The following is a 19,532-nucleotide window of genomic DNA, read 5'->3' as shown; positions in this document are numbered from 1 at the left end:
GGTACTGCAACATTTCATTTACTTGGACACAGCCACCCGGCATTTTCTGGTCCTCCAGTTGTTCAGAGGGTGACTATTAATACAACAAGCAGATATGTAGCATTCAAGCTGTCGAAAGTCACACTCCAGGGGATATTCAGTAGTTGAGTCAGCAAATACACACACCACTGTTCTTTTTTATCTTGCCCATAGCAGACACAAATAATCTATCCCAGCTTCAAAACTTTCTGAACCAGTTCTCCAGGGAGCCACTGACAATTGATAAAAGCTTCTATTTATTAGATACCTAGGTCAGAGATCAGACCCAATCTATTCTCTCACTCCTCCTTTTACCTGACCATTGTCGGTTAAAATGGTGATCCTGATACAAGGGTCTTAACTATTAAATAACTTTTATTTATTTTTTTCTTTCTGATGGAGTTTCTCTCTTTTGCCCAGGCTCGAGTGCAGTGGTGCAGTGGTGCGATCTTGGCTCACCGCAACCTCCGCCTCCCGGGTTTACACGATTCTTGTGCCTCAGCCTCCTGAGTAGCTGAGACTGCAGGTACCCACCACCACACCCAGCTGATTTTCTGTGTTTTTAGTAGAGATGGGGTTTCACCTTCTTGCCCAGGCTGGCCTCAAACTCCTGAGCTCAAGCTATCCACCTGCCTTGACCTCCCAAAATGCTGGGATTACAGGTGTGAGCCATGGTGCCCAGCCTTTACCTGACGCTTGAGATGACACCTATTTCAAATATCCAAAAGTATCACATTTTCTAAAAATAGGAGCAAAGCTTTAATGTAAAGGATAATTACTTTTCTATTCTTCAAGGGAAGAGTACATTGTTCGAGGGTTGCCTGAGTCACTTGCTTTTTTGTGCCTGCTTTTCAGCAATTGCATTTCACATTCATCTGAGCATAGCACGGGAAGAAAATATCAAACCCTTAGTTTTGAGGCTCTTTAGCGATGCCAAGAGAAGCATAGGTTTGTACTTGCTGGAAGGTATGGCTTAGCATTTCTCAAATTGTGGTCTCTGAAAAACCAATGTTCCAGTCTCCACTGGGGTGAGCTAAAGAAAACATCTTGTCCATTCAGTTTGGGAGCCATGACATTCTGTGGTACTTTTGTATTTTTGATGAATTTTATTACATATTGTTGAGTCTAAGAAGTCCTAGGAAACCAGGTTTACCCCAGTGTTTTCAAAATGCAATTCCAAAATGGAGCCTCCTTATTAGTGGAAGGTCTATTTGTGAATCCCAAGATCTGAATTAGAGTGCTGTTAGGTCCTCCAAAAAGCAGGTTCCAAGATGACATTGCTGGAGTGCTGGAGATTTATTTGGGGAGCATAAAGGGGAAGGAGCAGGAGAAGCAAGAAGGGCCTTTAGGCTTTGTGGGTCTGACACCTGTGACAGAGGAGGAAGGAAGGAAAATTGCATAGGAAGAATCTTCAAAGAAAGTTTCCTGCAGGTCGCTGGGGAGTCTTGTGTCTCAAGTCTCCCATTAGAGGAGTCCCATGTCTTGCAGGAAGGGGCTTGAGTTAGTTTGCTTGCTGTGCTTAGCCCACAGGATGCACGGCCTCAGTGTGATGCAGTGACCGGCAGGAAGACTCAGCAGCTGGAGCTGTCAGTCAGTGTGTGCTCCCTGTAGCTGGAGATTGAGCAGCATATTTTCATGACCACCCCTATTTCCAGTTGTACCCCTTGTTAGAATAAGTCACTCAAGGCTTCTGGAACCTAAACAGTTACTGTATCAAATGGGGGACCTGTCCTTTCTTCCTCACATAGCTACAAATGAAAGCTCTTTGCAACTTATAAAGCATTCCAGAAACACAGAGGACTATTATGGGGTGGCTGAAGGCTTTTCAAGTGTATCAGCTGCTAGCATGGCACTGTGCTCTTGACCCAAAGGCATTGTCTTATTCATCATTGCCCTGGATTTCCCACAGGCCAACCACAGTGCTAGGCATCTAATAGGCACTCATCAAATGTTTGTTAAATTACAATAACAACTGTTGTGAGTTCTGCAAGGAAACACTCTGTGACTAAGGCTGTACGTGGGATAACAATTGTAGACACTGAAATACATTCCTTCTGGCAGGAGGCAGAGCATGGGGGAGGGTGGCAGGGGATTTCTGTTGATATCATCTGCCCTTGTATCTGGATCCTGTGTAGCAGTTCATGGTAAGGGTATTATTCCTGGCAGAGGGAAGAGGGCTAGGGAAAGAGTTTCACAACATTTTTTTTTTTTTTTTTTGGAGACGGAGTCTCACTCTGTCTCCCAGGTTGGAGTGCAGCGGCGTGATCTCAGCTTACTGCAACCTCCGCCTCCCAGGTTCAAACAGTCTTCCTGCCTCAGCCTTCTGAGTAGCTGGGACTACAGGCACGTGCCACCATGCCTGGCTAATTTTTGTATTTTTAGTAGAGACGAATTTTGCCATGTTGGCCAGGCTGGTCTTGAACTCCTGGCCCGCAAGCGAACCACCTACCTTGGCCTCCCAAAGTGCTGGGACTACAGGCACAAGACACTGCGCCCGGTCAGAGTTTCACATCTTTTTGCTTTGTAATATGATCTCTCTTTTGCATCTCTAAAATAATTCTGATGTTAGTTGAATTGTAAAGAAAATTCCCAAACTTTATCCTAGATACTTGTAGGGCATCACCTGCTACCTCTGAAGTTTATTTTCCAGAGCTGTTTGCATTGACTGCTTTGAGTTTTACCAACTCATCCTTCCTCAGTTTTGGGAATGTCCTAGTCAGGGCTAAATGTTTAAGGCACAAGCACTGGGAAAGAGGGAAAGGAAAGACATGGAGGGGATTTGTAATGGGGTAATTCTCAAAGTGTTGACTGTAGCCCTTCTGTTTGGCTCTAATCTCCTGATGGGTGGTAGTTTTGTCTGTTTCTTTTTGTACGTTTATTTGTACCAGCTTGGTGTTTTGTTCAATAAACGTTTGTGGAGTGAACCTAGGAATGAATTACATATGTCTACTACATGCTGGTTGCTGGGGTGATAAGGGCAAACCAACTCAAGCCCTAATGAAACTTTTCGTCTAATAATGAAAGTGAACAGTAATGGAATAAAAACCACATAAATAAAATTACAAACTATGATGAGTGATAAAAGGAAAAAGCTCTGGGAACCTGGAGAGCTTAGATTGAGCCAGGGGACCTGCTTAGTCTGATGAGGAAAGCGTGGAGATCAGGGAAGACTTTTCTGAGAATGTGATGTTAAGTGGCCCATGAAGGATGGGACAGTGTCAACCAGAGAAAGAGGTATGTGAGGGGCATTTGGATTCTAGCAGAGAGGACCATGTGCAGAGATCTGGAGGGAGGGAGCATGTTCCAGTCAAGTCACTGAAGGAAGGTGGTGTGGTCAGAACAGAGCAAACCACAGGGATGCAGTAGGAGATGTAGCAGAGAGATTAGGCTACACGGTTGCCCATTTGGTATTTCCCTGTGCTGTGCCATCAATAATCCTTTTTATTAAATGTCTACTGTGTAGCGAGATGATTTCTGTTGATATGTGTACTGTATCTGGATCACACACAGTAGCATCATGGTAAGGATATAATTCTGCAGAAAAATGAAGGGAGAAATAAACTTAAATTCTGGGAAGTGGGATTTGAACTTTGGAAAGCTTTGGACCCCGTGGGGTTATTGAGCTCTGATAAGAGTTGCCATGGGATCTTGTTTTTGTGAAGAATTAAAGAACAGCAGACAAGGGAAGGAGGCTTGGCTGCCTTGAATGGGTACCGGATTAGGGGTTCCAGCTCTTGCAGTGCCATGATCAGCTGTGTACCCTTGGACCACCTCATCTTTTAAATAATCACTTCCCCCAGTGGTAACATGTGAGGTTGGAATTCAACAACTCTGACCATCTTTGATTCTGAGTGGAATCAACTCTATCATGATGGAAAATGCAGGAAGGGATGCACTAGGGAACCCACTCTGTTTGTGAACCCCTGAGCCCACGCCCCTTCCTTTGTGTGTCTTTTTATGATACGTATGGAGTGGAGGATGGCAGCTCAGTGGGGGATGTTGATGAGGCTGCCTCGGGAGCTACTGTTTAACTGCTTAGTCTGCACCTGCAGAACCTTCTCCCCAACCCCTCCCCACAATGCATGCTGCCTCCTACCTCAGTGCTCTGCACTTTAGAGGCTCCCACACAATTGCCGACCCACAGGGGTGGCCTTTCAGCCCTCACCGCTAGGTCCTCTTCTTGTACCAGCACTATACCTAAAACACAAAGGTACACAATGGAGAGTGCCCAGCATTTCCTTTTCCATGACACCATAAAGAAGTGCTAGAGGAATGGACAAGGGGCAGCGTATTCCTTTTCTGGGACAGCCTTGGCTATGTGCCACAAACATAGCTGCTTCAAACAGCATCATCCTTTTACATTTCTGGAGGTCAGAAGTCTGAAGTCAAAAGTGTTGGCAGGATCATGAAGACCATGGGAGAGAATCCTTCCTTGGCTCTTTCGGCTTCTGGTGGCTCCTTTGTTCCTTGTCTTGTGGCTGCATCACTCCAATCTCTGCCTCCATCTTCACAATGTCTTCCTCTCTGTGTGATTTCTCCTTTTATGTATCTTAAAAGGACACTTGTCATTGGATGTAGGGTTCACCAGGTAATCCAGGAGAGTCTCTTCTCAAGATCCTTAATTATATCTGCAAAGATTCTTTTTGCAAATACGGACACATTCACAGGTTTCAACATGTGGATATATCTTTAGGGGCACCACCATTCAGTTCACTACAGGTGGTGATTTCAGAGGTATTTGACCCATCCAAATGACTTATTTTATTCATTTTTCTCCCTGGTAAACTTTACCTTTTTGAAATAGCCTCAGAATACAGGTCCCAAAGATATGCCATAGAGTGGAGGCGGCAGGCTAGAGGGCTGGAGAGCACAGGCGTCTGGGCCAGGTGGCCTCAGTTCAAATCCCAGCACTTGCCAATCTCTCTGTGGCTCAGTTTTGTCATCTGTACATTGGGTACAATAGCAATACTGCCTTTGAAGGCTGTTGTGGAGCTTGTATAGGATAACACTTGTAAAGGTAGCTAGAACTTGCCAAAAGTAAAGCGTTCAATAAATGTTAACCATGGTAGTGAAATGAACCGTAAAATCATGAGCAGGGGGTGGTGAACATGATTGAAAATCCAAGTATGTCTGGATGGTGGCTGGACCCAGCGCATTGACACTGTCTGGAGCTGGGGCTCTTTTGAGTCTTAATCAACCTGTCATTACCTGCACCTGACTTGAAATAAAACCTACTGGCGGCCCCTCCTCTCAAGATCTGCTCTGAGCTTCTGTGTTTGCCGATCAGAGTCGGGTTCTGGCAGCCAACCCGAACAGAGGGCACTCAATTTCAAACAGAGATAGGGAGCTGCCAGGCGCACACACACAGAAAGGGCGTTTCCTGGGAGGTAGCCTGCTGTGCTCCACTGAACCGCTGAATTCCCAAGGGGAGCTTTCCTTCTTCCAAGACAGTGGTGGCTGCTGCCCTTCCTGCTGGGCCAACCTCCTGGGGTCCAGGGAGCTGGTGAGTATGAGTGCTTCTGGGCACAGTCAGGAGCCTTGCTGGTCGAGGTGAGGTCTGTTGCTCTGTTTCTCATTACTGAACTCTGTCCACACCCTTTGCTGCAGCCTGGGCTTCTGGAAGCCCTTGGAGATGCCACTCTTCTGCTTGTCCTTAGAAACCTGGGCCATCATGGGTGAGGATGCAGACAGAGGGCAAAGAGGCTGGGCTTGGGTGTCAGACTGCTGTGTGGCTCTAGGCAAGTTCCCTAACCTTCCCGAGGTGAGGTGTTCTGTATTTGGTAAGTGGGGATTGGATGGTACCCTACTCTAACTAGGTGCTTGAAAAATGGTGGCTGTGATGGATATCTGGGAGGTAACACAGAAGAGAGATCTGACAGGTCACGGTTTTACTGAAGCCTTGAGACCTTAGGCAGTTTACTTAACCTTTTAGACTACAATTTCCTTATCTGAAAAAGAGATTAAACACCCCATTCAGATGGCTGATGGAAGGATTAAGTGGAAAAAAAGGTATATAGAGCCTTTAGCCCAATGCATGGCTCATTCTACATGTTCAGTGAATGGTAGCTATGATGACTGTCCCAGAGCAACTTGAATAATGATAATAAAATGAATGAATATATTAGTTAGATATATTTAACAAATATATTCATCTTATTATATATATTATATATTTAATACATATTTAACACACATAGTCATCCATTTTATTATCAAATATATAATGAACAACTGTATATTGGCTCAATCCCAGTGTGGTGTAGAAGGAGAAGCATTCAGTCAATAACAAGAAGACCCAGCTCTGCCCTCAGCTTAGCCAATTCATAACTGGGTAACTTTGAGCAAGTTGTCTAACCTCTCAGAGCCTGTTTTCTTGTCTTCAAATAAGAATAGTAACTATTTTCTTTCATATGCCAGGAGCTAAGTGATACACACACACACACACACACACACACACACACACACACACACACTCTCAATCCTTAGCACTCTATGAGGTAGGTACTAGTTGATACTCATCTTACAGATGAGGAAGTACAAGCATAGAAAAGTTACGCATTTTGCTCTGGGTCACACACACTATATGAGGTAGAGGGTAACCAGACCTGGGCCTGTGTCTTACCCAGTATGCTGTGAAAATACTGCCAGCCTCCTTTTCCCTCGCAGGGCTTCTGCTAGAGTTCCATATATGGCAAAGTGCTTGGAGGAGTGTAAAGCGTTGTACGAATAGGACCTGTAGGCACAATTTATCTACTCAGGGTCTTGGCTCCATCCTTCTCCTTGTTTTACATGTGTGACACATGTCTCTCTGTAGGCTGAGCTTTTAAGCAGGTACGGGAAGTGTTGCATCACGTTTATGTGTAAGTGCAATATATGGATTTCTCCATTTCTGATTTTGCTCCCATCATAGATTGGGGATCAATGAAGCTTTCCTCATTGTTTGTGCAGTTGGTGAGTTTATCATCTTCAGTAGCAAATCTTTATTGTGTTCCCTGAGTTCAAGGCCTGAGACCAGCCATGACTTTAGACCTCCTTTTGTGTTTCCAAGTTGAGACTGAGAGGACTGGACTGGGAAGCTCCTGTGTGTTTGGGAAACAATACATCTTGACCCTGAGCTGAGGCTGAAATCTCAAGGATAGTGACTCCTGGAGAAGTTGACAGGATTGAGCTCCTCCCCCTGTTCAAGAGGCTCCAACTTCAGCTTCTGCAAAAGTAATTTATAAAGAACCTGAGCAGAGCCTTAGTGCAGAGAGGGAGAGAAGGTTTGATGGGATGCTGTTGTTGTGGGGGCCCTGTAAATCTCACACAAAAAGCTCACTTGAAGATAAGTTATTTTATAAAGCCTCTCCAAAATGCCTTCAAAGTTATGTTTGATTGCATGGGTTGACAGATGAGCCTTCAGGTTTATTTTTTTCTATGCAGGACATCAATGAAAACTGAAGCAATAAATTTCTGGTGGAGACTTTTTAAAAGTCATGTCTGAGGTATGGATGATTGGAAGCTGTTTGTGAGCAATTGCATTGAGTTGCCTCATTATATTGCAGGTTTTAACTGATTTAGAGAGCTTCATTTGACTGTGCTAATTAAAGCTTTTATTCTTGGAACTAATCAGCTTGAGTGAAGTAAATTTTTCCTCCTCTTGGTTATAGAAGCTATTAAAGAACTCAGACATGCAAAGAAAGTCAGATCCTTTGCAGGTCACATTTGAAATAACATAGTCATTCATTTTCAACATTGAACTGCTTTTGCTTTTAACAGATATGAACTTCCTTTCATACATCTTTAGTATATACAGAAAAATAATTAGACTGTCACTTTTAACCCCTTGGAACATTTTATGTAATGTATAGGAGTTCTGAAGTGAAACTCTATTGGAAAAAAAGTCAATTTTTGACTGAATGGGATTCAAAGTGTATCTGTTATCACAGGTCACCTGGCCTAGGTTTAGAGAGGAAGCGTTGTAGGGGGGTTGATGCTTGCTTAGGTCTTAGCATTCCTAGTGGCTAAACACAGGATAAGGGAACATCCAGAAGTACTAGCTCTTCCAATGAACAGATTTTATGACCTTGAACTGGTTCGTTCTTTTCTCTAGACTGGACCTCAATTTTGCTATCTGTTTAATGAACAGGTTAGTTAGTTAGTCTGTTTTTGAGATGGAGTCTCACTTTGTCGCACAAGCTGGAATGCAGTGGGGCGATCTTGGCTCACTGCAACCTCTGCCTCCTGGGTTCAAGTGATTCTCCTGCCTCAGCCTCCTCATTAGCTGGGATTGTAGGCATACACCACCAGACCCAGCTAAATGTTTTTGTATTTTCAGTAGAGACAGGGTTTCGCCATGTTGGCCAGGCTGGTCTCGAGCTCCTGACCTCAAGTGATCTTCCCGCCTTGGCCTCCCAATGTGCTGCGATTACAGGTGTGAGCCACTGTGCCCAGGCTGAACAGGTTGGTTTTGATTGGTGGTTTTCAAACTTTCAAACTTAAGTTTATTCACATATTATTCAAACTCCTTAATATGTAAAACATAAAAATGGATCCCCTCAGGTATGAGAGGAGTGGTGGTAGCCACATTGGGCCTCCTGGTTACATACTCAGTCCTCCCTCTCTTCCTCCCACATCTGAACCCTTGGTGGAGGCACCTGGACTTTATTATTAGAATCCTTCCCAATTCAAACAACTGAATGTTTTCCAACTCCTACTTGAACTCAACCTTTTTTTCTGTAGTCATTCTGCACAAAGTCAGACATAGAAATGACTTTATTATTTCATCTCTTCTTGACCAAAATGGCAGGGCCTAGTGCAGTGCCTGGAACGCAACAAGGCTCTGTGTACTTTTTTTTGAATGACCATAAGGGACTGGTTGTAGAGAAATAGCCAACCAATAAAAGGTATCTAGGGGCTGGGTGCGGTGGCTCACGCCTCTAATCTCAGCACTTTGGGAGGTCAAGGAAGGCAGATCACCAGGTCAGGAGATAGAGACCATCCTGGCTAACATGTTGAAACCCTGTCTCTACTAAAAATACAAAAAGTTAGCCGGGTGTGGTGGCACGCACCTGTAGTCCTAGCTACTTGTGGGGCTGAGGCAGGAGAATCACTTGAACCTGGGAGGTGGAGGTTGCAGTGAGCCCAGATCCCACCACTGCACTTTGGCATGGGTGACAGAGCAAGACTCAGTCTCAAAAAAAAAAAAAAAAAGTAGGTATGATGAAGAGAAAGAAAAAAGGAGGTTGCATTAGAAAAGGAAATGATTTTAAAAAATGGATGGAGACTGAGGCTGGGTGACAGCCAGAGCTGCTGCTCTATTAACAGAGTACAAATTGTTTTTCAGGCCCCAGAGTGAATAATTTCCTTTTTCTCCTCATTTCCAAGATTAATATTAGGATTATTATCTTCTGCCTGTGTTCTCAGACTTGGAATGATTTTAACTCTTTTTTTGTTATGTGATACATTTTTAAATAGGACCAGAGAACTTCCATTGAATTCTTGTGGAGCTTTCTGTCTGTAGACTCCATCTGTCCATTCATCTATCCATAATCCAACATTCATTGGGCCCTGCTATGTGCCAGGCATGGTGCTAGATACTGAGGGTGCATATGTAAACTAGGCATGACTGTTGCCTTCAAAAGCTCAGCATCTAATAAAGGAGAAGGTTGTTTTTTCAAGTAACTGTAATGATCCACGTGATAAGTATATAATAGAGATAAGAACAAAGTGCTAGCGGAGTCCAGAGGAATGAGTGACTTGTTGCTCCATTGCAAAATTGGAGAACATATCACATCAAAGGAGGCAGTTGAGCTGGGCCTAGGAGAAAGATTTGGGTATTGCTATGTAGAGATTGGAGAAGTCACTTTCAATGGAAGGCCTACGGTGAGCAATGGTTCATGGACAAGAGAGTGTGATGAGTTTAGGAGGAGCTGTCCATCAGACTGGAGTACAGGGTTTGAAGGTCAAGTGCTGCGTTGGTGAACTGAGGCTATAGTGTGGAGAACCCTAAGAGACATTCATAGTAGGTTGAGTTGGTTTTTAAATTTAATTAACATGTGTAGGATGTAACACTTCAGTGTTTACAAACAGTATGTTGTCTCTATTATCTCATTTGATATCCTTGATCGTCCTGTAAGAGAGACATAACTCATCCTCCATTTTACAAATGAAGAAACTGAGGCACAGCGAGGTTAAGGATTTACTCAAGGTTGCATAATTAGCATGTGGCTAAACTGATTCTCAAAGCCAGGGCGTTCAGTCTGAAAATCTATTCTTTTTAAAAATTAAATCTTGAAGCATAACATATAAACATAAAAAGCCATACTCACAAATCCTAAGTGTATGAATTGAAAATTTTTACAAAGCAAATATAGTAAATAATCTCCAAATCAAACTGGGGAAGTTTGACCTCTTTCTAACATTGCAGTTTCCAATCTACAAGCATAGAATATTCATTCATTCATCTTATTATGTAATTTCCAGAGTATAGGTCTTATTTGTATTTCTTAGACTTATTCCTGAGTTTTTGAATTTTGATGCTATTATAAAATCTTTTATTTCCAATTTTGATTTATAATTCTTTGTTTTTGGTATAAAAGGTACAATTGACTTTTTTTATTATTATACTTTAAGTTCTAGGGTACATGTGTGCAACGTGCAGGTTTGTTGCATATGTATACATGTGCCATGTTGGTGTGCTGCACCCATTAACTCGTCATTTACATTAGGTATATCTCCTAATGTTATCCCTCCCCCCTCCCCCCACCCCATGACAGGCCCCGGTGTGTGATGTTCCCCTTCCTGTGTCCAAGTGTTCTCATCGTTCAATTCCCACACAGAGAGTGAGAACATGCAGTGTTTGGTTTTTTGTCCTTGCGATAGCTTGCTGAGAATGATGGTTTCCAGCTTCATCCATGTCCCTACAAAGGACATTAACTCATCTTTTTTTATGGCTGCATAGTATTCCATGGTGTATATGTGCCACATTTTCTTAATCCAGTCTATCATTGATGGACATTTGGGTTGGTTCCAAGTCTTTGCTATTGTGAATTGTGCCACAACAAACATATGTGTGCATGTGTCTTTATAGCAGCATGATTTATAATCCTTTGGGTATATACCCAGTAATGGAATGGCTGGATCAAATGGTATTTCTAGTTCTAGATCCTTGAGGAATCACCACACTGTCTTCCACAATGGTTGAACTAGTTTACAGTCCCACCAACAGTGTAAAAGTGTTCCTATTTCTCCACATCCTCTCCAGCACCTGTTGTTTCCTGACTTTTTAATGATTGCCATTCTAACTGGTGTGAGATGGTATCTCATTGTGGTTTTGATTTCTTTTCTCTGATGGCCAGTGATGATGAGCATTTTTTCATGTGTCTGTTGGCTACATAAATGTCTTTTGAGAGTATCTGTTCATATCCTTCTTTTTGATGGGGTTGTTTTTTTCTCGTAAATTTGTTTGAGTTCTTTGTAGATTCTGGATATTAGCCCTTTGTCAGATGAGTAGATTGCACAAATTTTCTCCCATTCTGTAGGTTGCCTGTTCACTCTGATGGTAGTTTCCTTCTTTTGCTGCGCAGAAGCTCTTTAGTTTAATTAGATCCCATTTGTCAATTTTGGCTTTTGTTGCCATTGCTTTTGGTGTTTTAGATACGAAGTCCTTGCCCATGCCTATGTCCTGAATGGCATTGCCTAGGTTTTCTTCTAGGGTTTTTATGGTTTTAGGTCTAACATTTAAATCTTTAATCCATCTTGAATTAATTTTTCAAGGAAGGGATCCAGTTTCAGCTTTCTACCTAGGGCTAGCCAGTTTTCCCAGCACCATGTATTAAACAAGGAATCCTTTCCCCATTTCTTGTTTTTGTCAGGTTTGTCAAAGATCAGTTGGCTGTAGATGTGTGGTATTATTTCTGAAGGTTCTGTTCTGTTCCATTGGTCTATATCTCTGTTTTGGTACCAGTACCATGCTCTTTTGGTTACTGTAGCCTTGTAGTATAGTTTGAAGTCAGGTAGCGTGATCCTTCCAGGTTTTGTCTTTTGACTTAGGATTGTCTTGGCAATGCGGGCTCTTTTTTGGGTCCACATGAACTTTAAAGCAGTTTTTTCCAATTCTGTGAAGGAAGTCATTGGTAGCTTGATGGGGATGGCATTGAATCTATAAATTATCTTGGGCAGTATGGTCATTTTCACGATATTGATTCTTCCTATCCATGAGCATGGTATGTTCTTCCATTTGTTTTGTGTCCTCTTTTATTTCGTTGAGCAGTGGTTTGTAGTTCTCCTTGAAGAGGTCCTTTACATACCTTGTAAGTTGGATCCTCGGTATTTTATTCTCTTTGAAGCAATTATGAATGGGAGTTCACTCATGATTTGGTTCTCTGTTTGTCTATTATTGGTGTATAGGAATGCTTGTGATTTTTGCACATTTATTTTGTATCCTGAGACTTTGCTGAAGTTGCTTATCAGCTTAAGGAGATTTTGTACTGAGACAATGGGGTTTTCTAAATATACAATCATGTCATCTGCAAACAGGGACAATTTGACTTCCTCTTTTCCGAATTGAATATCCTTTATTTCTTTCTCCTGCCTGATGGCCCTGGCCAGAACTTCCAACACTGTGTTGAATAGGAGTGGTGAGAGAGGGCATCCCTGTGTTGTGCCAGTTTTCAAAGGGAATGCTTCCAGTTTTTGCCCATTCAGTATGATATTGGCTGTGGGTTTGCCATAAATAGCTCTTATTATTTTGAGATATGTCCCATTAATACCTAATTTATTGAGAGTTTTTAGCATGAAAGGCTGTTGAATTTTGTCGAAGGCCTTTTCTGCATCTATTGAGATAATCATGTGGTTTTTGTCTTTGGTTCTGTTCATATGCTGGATTACATTTATTGATTTGTGTATGTTGAACCAGCCTTGCATCCCAGGGATGAAGCCCACTTGATCATGGTGGATAAGCTTTTTGATGTGCTGCTGGATTCAGTTTGCCAGTATTTTATTGAGGATTTTTGCATTGATGTTCATCAGGGATATTGGTCTAAAATTCTCTTTTTTTGTTGTTGTGTCTCTGCCAGGCTTTGGTATCAGGATGAAGTTGGCCTCATAAAATGAGTTAGGGAGGATTCCCTCTTTTTCTATCCATTAGAATAGTTTCAGAAGGAATGGTACCAGCTCCTCCTTGTACCTCTGGTAGAATTCAGCTGTGAATCTGCCTGGTCCTGGACTTTTTTGGTTGGTAGGCTAGTAATTATTGCCTCAATTTCAGAGCCTATTATTGGTCTCTTCAGGGATTCAACTTCTTCCTGGTTTAGTCTTGGGAGGGTGTATGTGTCCAGGAATTTACACATTTCTTCTAGATTTTCTAGTTTATTTGCGTAGAGGTGTTTGTAGTATTCTCTGATGGTAGTTTGTATTTCTGTGGGGTTGGTGGTGATATCCCCTTTATCATTTTTTATTGTGTCTATTCGATCCTTCTCTCTTTTCTTCTTTATTAGTCTTGCTAGCAGTCTATCAATTTTGTTGATCTTTTCAAAAAACCAGCTCCTGGATTCATTGATTTTTTGGAGGGTGTTTTATGTCTCTATCTCCTTCAGTTCTGCTCTGATCTTAGTTATTTCTTGCCTTCTGCTAGCTTTTGAATGTGTTTGCTCTTGCTTCTCTAGTTCTTTTAATTGTGATGTTAGAGTGTCAATTTTAGATCTTTGCAGCTTTCTCTTGTGGGCATTTAGTGCTATAAATTTCCCTCTACACACTGCTTTAAATGTGTCCCAGAGATTCCAGGTATCCTGCTAAATTCAGTTACTAATTCAACTAGACAGACACTATTGAGTTGGTCAGGGCCTCCAGTGCAATGTTAAATAGAAGGGAAGTAGCAGGCATCCTGTCTCCTTTTTTTTTAATATCAGAGGACAATTTACATTGTGTACTGATATGATATGATATGATATTTTATTATATTGGTATGATACTGACTCAAGGACTTTTGTAAATATTGTTTGTGAGATTCAGAAAATTCTCTGTTCTTCTGATTTGCAAAGATGGCTGTGGAATAGAGAGTAGGTTTCAGGAGGGAAAGAACAGAAGCAGAACAGAAGCAGAACAGAACAGTGAAGTTTGAACTAGCACCAGGAGCCTTGTGGACACAGAGGAGGGAATGCATGGGAGAGATGTCCTGAGTTCCTCCATTTCCCCAGTCATCCTTGATCATTGCTCATCTCAGGAAAGCTTCAAAAGAAAAAAGAACACTGAAAGTTGTCAGGATTCTCCTTCTCTGCACTACTAAGTATTGTTCTTGAAGATATTAATAGATGTTTAATGATAAAGTTGTGGTGCTCAAATCCATTTGGAAAAGTCTGAATACAACAGCACCCTCTTGGAGAGTCACAGTGTACAAGGCTCTGACAATCCTGCAGCAAAGGTAGTAGTTTAATTTAGTTTAACATAGTACCCATTCTCCTATTTTTAATGTCCACAGCATCAAAAGAAAAAATGAGGTTCAGAGGAATTTCATAGATCCTCTCTTAGTAAGTTTAGGAAGTTTAATGATTCCCATTTGTAATAAAATCTGTTATTAGTCAGTGTATTGGTGTTCCTGAGGTTATAACCATACCCTTTTCTTTACCCTAGATGTTCAAAACCAATTGAGAAAGAAACCCAGACATCCACTAAGGATCAAAATATTACCTCAATTGCTGGTGAAGCTCAATTTGAGGAAGCTGCTTGGACTAGAGTCCAGATTGATTTTCGAATACTTCCCTCTGAATCAGATGGACTTGCCCACTCAGCTGCAGGGAGGAGAAGCCCTGCTCAGTGGTTATTTCCACTTGCACAGCAGAGCAGAAAGTAGAATACAAATGTTCTGTGGGCAGGTAGACCCAAAGGAAGAAAGACCATATGGGAATAAGAGCTTTGGACCTTAACCCTTCCCAAGTGAGGAATGTAAACCTAATGCCAAATTCTAATAATTCCACCAAAAGATAATCAAGCAATATATGGGAGGAAGAAGGTTTGGGGAGTGAAGAAAAAGCAGAAAGCCTAAAAAAGATGGGAGTTTGAAGATTCATTTATGCTGGGACAAAGGGAGAAAGATCTGCTTATTCCAAGTGCTGAGAAGTGGTCTGTAGTCTATTTTTGGCTTAAAGGTTGATTTCTTGATGTTTAGGAGAGTGAAGAGTAGGGCTTTAATTCACCTGGATATAAAGAAGATGGAATAGGAAAGACGAACCATTTTGTTAGGGGCCCAGGCAAGAGGAAGTTTTAGGCTGCAGTGGGGGCATCTAGTAGTCCTATCTGTACTGCATTGTTGACTTGCCAATATTTGTTTTTCTATTTTCCTCGCACTTTAAACAGCCCCATCATGTGTGATGTGCTGATGCTTAGCTGTAGAGGGCGAGGAGCAGGAGAAGATGGAGGCCAGTGACCCCAGGCTGAAAAAGATCCCCCAACCCTTGGAGGATTCTTTCTATCGTGGGCATTGTTGGCATGCCCCAGCGTGGGCAGGAAGCATGCAAGAAGAAGGCCTCCATTTTCCTGGGGCAGTCCTACAGCCTTGCTCTCTTGCCATTTTGCCCTCGAACACTTAGCAAATTTCTCTGAAGGGCTACGAGAGGCTGGCTTAACGGGGATGGGCTTTACACAGTGGGGCTCTGAATTATTCCTGAGTCATTCTTGGTTCAGAGAAGCCACAGGAAGAGAAATTAATTAGCATCCTTGGAGGTGTATTTCCTAGACGCAGCTGACTCTTGCAGGTAAAATATTAAGATTCTCGATCACTGTTGAGTTGTGATATTTGAAGCTGATTATAGTGGTTGAGGAGACTATAATGTACAAAATGAGGGGCTAACACAGAAACATCCACCTACTATCACAACGAGATAAAAGGATTTCAAAACACATTAGGCAAGAATGAACTGCTTCCCGTGAGACTGGGAGCCAGGGCCCATCCATTCAGGCCATTAGCCTTGCTTGAGACATTTTTGATCCAGAAGAGGATTGTTGTTTTTCTCCTGAACCTGAGCATTCTGTTCCTCCAAGGCTGAGCTAATCCTGTGTATAAGTAGAGAAGGTAGCCAATTTTGTGGGCTAATTGCAGGGGTTGAGGTTGAGTGGAAAGGAAGTGGAGGTGGATTGTAAAGTGCAGTGTACCCAAATGTATCTACTAAAGGTTCTGAATTTAATACATTTAATCATTCCTTTTGATTAAGAAATTCTTTTAAATTTCCTTTAGGTTTCTCTTTGAGAGGATAGCTCATCGGTACTGTCTACTTAACCACAAGGGTTTGGAAACCTGTTGCACATTAGAATCACCAGGGGAGCTTAAAAACCACTGAGCCTTGGTCCCATCACTGACCAGTGAAATCATACTCTTGGGGATGGGATCTGGTCAAGTGTGGGGCAGTTTTAGAAAGCTACCCCCATATGGATTAGATGTGTAGCCAAAGTTGGGGTATCATTGCCTTAACGAACTAGAACATTGAATAAGTAAGTTTTGATAAGAAGATCATGGAAAGAGAGACTTACAGAGGCATGGCAAGGCAGGGTGTCACATGGTTTTATATTTTAACAATTTCTATTGAATTCTGCAACACAGCCGCTTCTATGTGTAGTGGTTTGCCGTTAATGAATATATCCCAGTCTTAGAAAGATGAGGACCCAGTTAGAGCATCCTCAAGAAGGTATTTCCCAGCAGGCTACTGGGACTTTACCCAAAGGCTCTTTAGATAACCTTTGAATGGTGGAAAAATTTTGTGATTTTGTTTTGTTTTTAAGATAGACCTCATTATATACAAATTTATTCTTTGGATGAAAAGAACTCATCAAATATATAGATATAGGTTTTAGTTTGTAATGATTTCGCATAAATAAATTCTCAGCTGAAGTCCCCCCCACCCCCCGCCCCATACTGGGTATTATGGTTTTGGGTTTGGAAGGTGAGGTGCACGGGTAACCTGCATCCTGAGTCCTCTTAGGTAGAGAAGAGAGCAGCATGGGCCAGTACTGGGCATGCTGTTGACACAAGTAACTTAGTGTTTGGCCATTTGGCCTGAGCTGCCTCCATTCTGCAGTGAAGGTGGAGAAGGTGATTGCAGAAGGGGAATCTGGTGACACAAGTGGGAGAACACATGGCAACTCTGGCTGCAAGCAATTTTCTAATCCTGGCTCTGCCGAGCCACGGACATGACATTAAATTAGCTATGTGTAGAGCTTTTACTAGTTCAGCATGAGGGATCAATAAAGTCATATGTGTAACATCCCAGTGAGAAAAAGCAGAACTAACCTTATGGCCACTTCCTGAACAAGAGGAACGAAGAGGAGCCTGGAGCTCAGAGAGGTCCCAGGGCCAGCTCCAGTGACATAGTTAGAAAATGGCCTGCACGAGACCCACACTCAAGCAGTCCAGTCCCCCTTTCTTATGCCAGGCTGGCTGCCTCCCTGCAGTGCAGGCCCTATGGTTAAACACTGAGTGATGCCACCTGAACGTGCTGAGTAAATCTAACACATACCTTATTTAATACTCTTATTGTTTGGATACAGATATCGGAGTCGCAGTAGCTTTCACCCTGAGGAGACCAGGTTGGTATGGGGGTTCCTGTGTACCTCTTGCCTTTTCTTGGGGATGACGCTGGGAAGATATTATGATCCTAAACCAGAAAGCCCCATACTTTTTGTGAAGTGGGAGGGTTCTCATGCTGGAATTCTCTACAGAGTAGAGGAGGTCAGGGATGTGGTGGCAGCTGCCTAGTGACTTACCAGGTAAGTCTTCCTGATTTGATGGTTGATCCCAATACATTGTCTGGAAACCCCTGAAAGCCCCTCCTTTGTCAGAAAGCATCATAATATCATCTTCCTCATGGTATGCTGTGGAGATCCTAGGAGACAATGTGTGTAAAATGATGTTCCTGGCACATAGCGAGTGCTTTATACAGGTGTAAAAATATTTTAAACTCGGAGGCCCAGGTAGGCGGATCACAAAGTCAGGAGATTGAGACCATCCTGGCTAACACAGTGAAACCCCATCTCTACTAAAAATACAAAAAATTAGCCGGGTGTGGCGGTGTGTGCCTGTAGTCCCAGCTACTCAGGAGACTGAGGCAGGAGCATGGTGTAAACCTGGGAGGCGGAGCTTGCAGTGAGCTGAGGTCACGCCACTGCACTCCAGCCTGGGCGACAGAGCGAGACTCTGTCTCAAAAAACAAAAACAAAACAAAACAAAAGTTCAAACTCACATTTCCTTGTTATCAATATTGTGACACTTTGTAGCATACTTTACACTTGACAAACATTGTTTTCTATTTTAATATCACCCTGTGAATTGGGTAAGAAATGTCCTTGTGTCACATGGGAAGAAATATGCATCTGAGTTAAGTATCCAACCCCAAATTCTAGAGCTAACAATGAATTCAGGCAGGTGCCCGAGTTGAGCCCTGTGTAACGGGTTCATTTTCTACCACCTGATCTGCCAGTGGCAGATCGTTCTGGGCTGGTGAGCCATGCCTCCTCTAACTGCTTGACGACACAAGGCTGTGGAGAAGAAATCAATTTTCATTAAGAAACCTTTTCATGCTGGGAGTCATGCTGGGTGTGCCCTTGATGACTGACTCACAGTTTCAGGCAAACAACCTTGTGTGTTTGTGATACTAACATCAGCCCACCCAAGAGGGCCACGCTGGTTGTAAATCCTTTGGGCATTCCTGGAAGTTTATTTGACTTACTCTTCAGGAGGCCTGAGCTGTGCCTAGACCACTGCTTCTCAACACTGGGTCTGCCCTAGAGTAACTAAAAATCTCTGAAGTTGGTTTGAGACATCAGTACTTTTGTAAACTTCCTTAGGTGACTCCAATGGGCAGCAGGGTCCAGAGCTCTCGGTTTCAGAAGGGCAGGGGTGCCTGTCTTTATGAGGTGGGTCATCTCTTCCTTTTCCCCGGCCCATGACAGCATCTTCAGCCATGCCCCAGTGCCTCAGGCACTGGCTTCCCTACAGGAGAACTCAGAAGGCTGAGGCCACCCATGACGAGGATGTCAGCTCCCGAAAGGAACCTTATGTCTCCTTTGGCAGATACTGTCTTTTATTATTAGCAACTCCCTATTTGTGGATGGAAGTCATTTAGCTGCTTCAAGCAGCCTCCAGAGCCCATTGGCCAGGTTCCCAGGAACGTGAGATTCTGCATCTTTGAACTGCTCATGGCAGGGGGCACCTGGGGACCACAAATGCCGACTCAGGGTTGGGAAGGTACTGGCTTTAGGTCCCTGGCTTGGGAAGCATCCCTTGAAAACAGAATAGTGAAAACTGTTATTGGAAGTCGTCCTTCTGTATGTTCTCCAGAGATTGCTGGGAGACATAGGATGATGTTCTCATCAGAGGATGATGGCAAATCAAAGGGGAAAATGCTACCTCCAACAAGGGCACTTATTTAGCACTTTCTATATCCCAGATGCTGTCTTAGGTGCTTTGCTACGTTACCTCATTTTATTCTCACAACAATCCTATAGAGCAGTTATTTCCATTATACACAGGAGGAAACTGAGGCGCA

At 42.8% G+C, this 19,532-nt stretch overlaps 1 protein-coding gene across 3 annotated transcripts in view; it reads left to right on the top strand.

Annotated features, from left to right (window-relative positions):
• Positions 1 to 19,532, top strand: part of LOC105468484 (fer-1 like family member 6) — a 214,810-nt gene that overhangs the window by 22,464 nt on the left and 172,814 nt on the right. The window contains exon 2 of one of the 3 annotated variants that reach the window (XM_011718682.2): positions 17,536 to 17,574. The exons of 1 other annotated variant lie outside the window; for it this stretch is intronic. In XM_011718682.2, coding sequence (XP_011716984.2) covers positions 17,536 to 17,574 — 39 coding nt within the window. Of the gene's footprint in view, positions 1 to 433; positions 5,522 to 17,535; positions 17,575 to 19,532 lie in introns of those variants that run through there. One more of the 3 variants, XM_071067849.1, reaches the window with a different exon arrangement.

The sequence above is a fragment of the Macaca nemestrina genome, chromosome 8, assembly GCF_043159975.1.
Source record: "Macaca nemestrina isolate mMacNem1 chromosome 8, mMacNem.hap1, whole genome shotgun sequence".
NCBI classification, from domain to species: Eukaryota; Metazoa; Chordata; class Mammalia; order Primates; family Cercopithecidae; genus Macaca; species Macaca nemestrina.
Note: the sequence above shows the minus strand (reverse complement) of the source record. Positions and strands in the feature narration are given on the sequence as shown.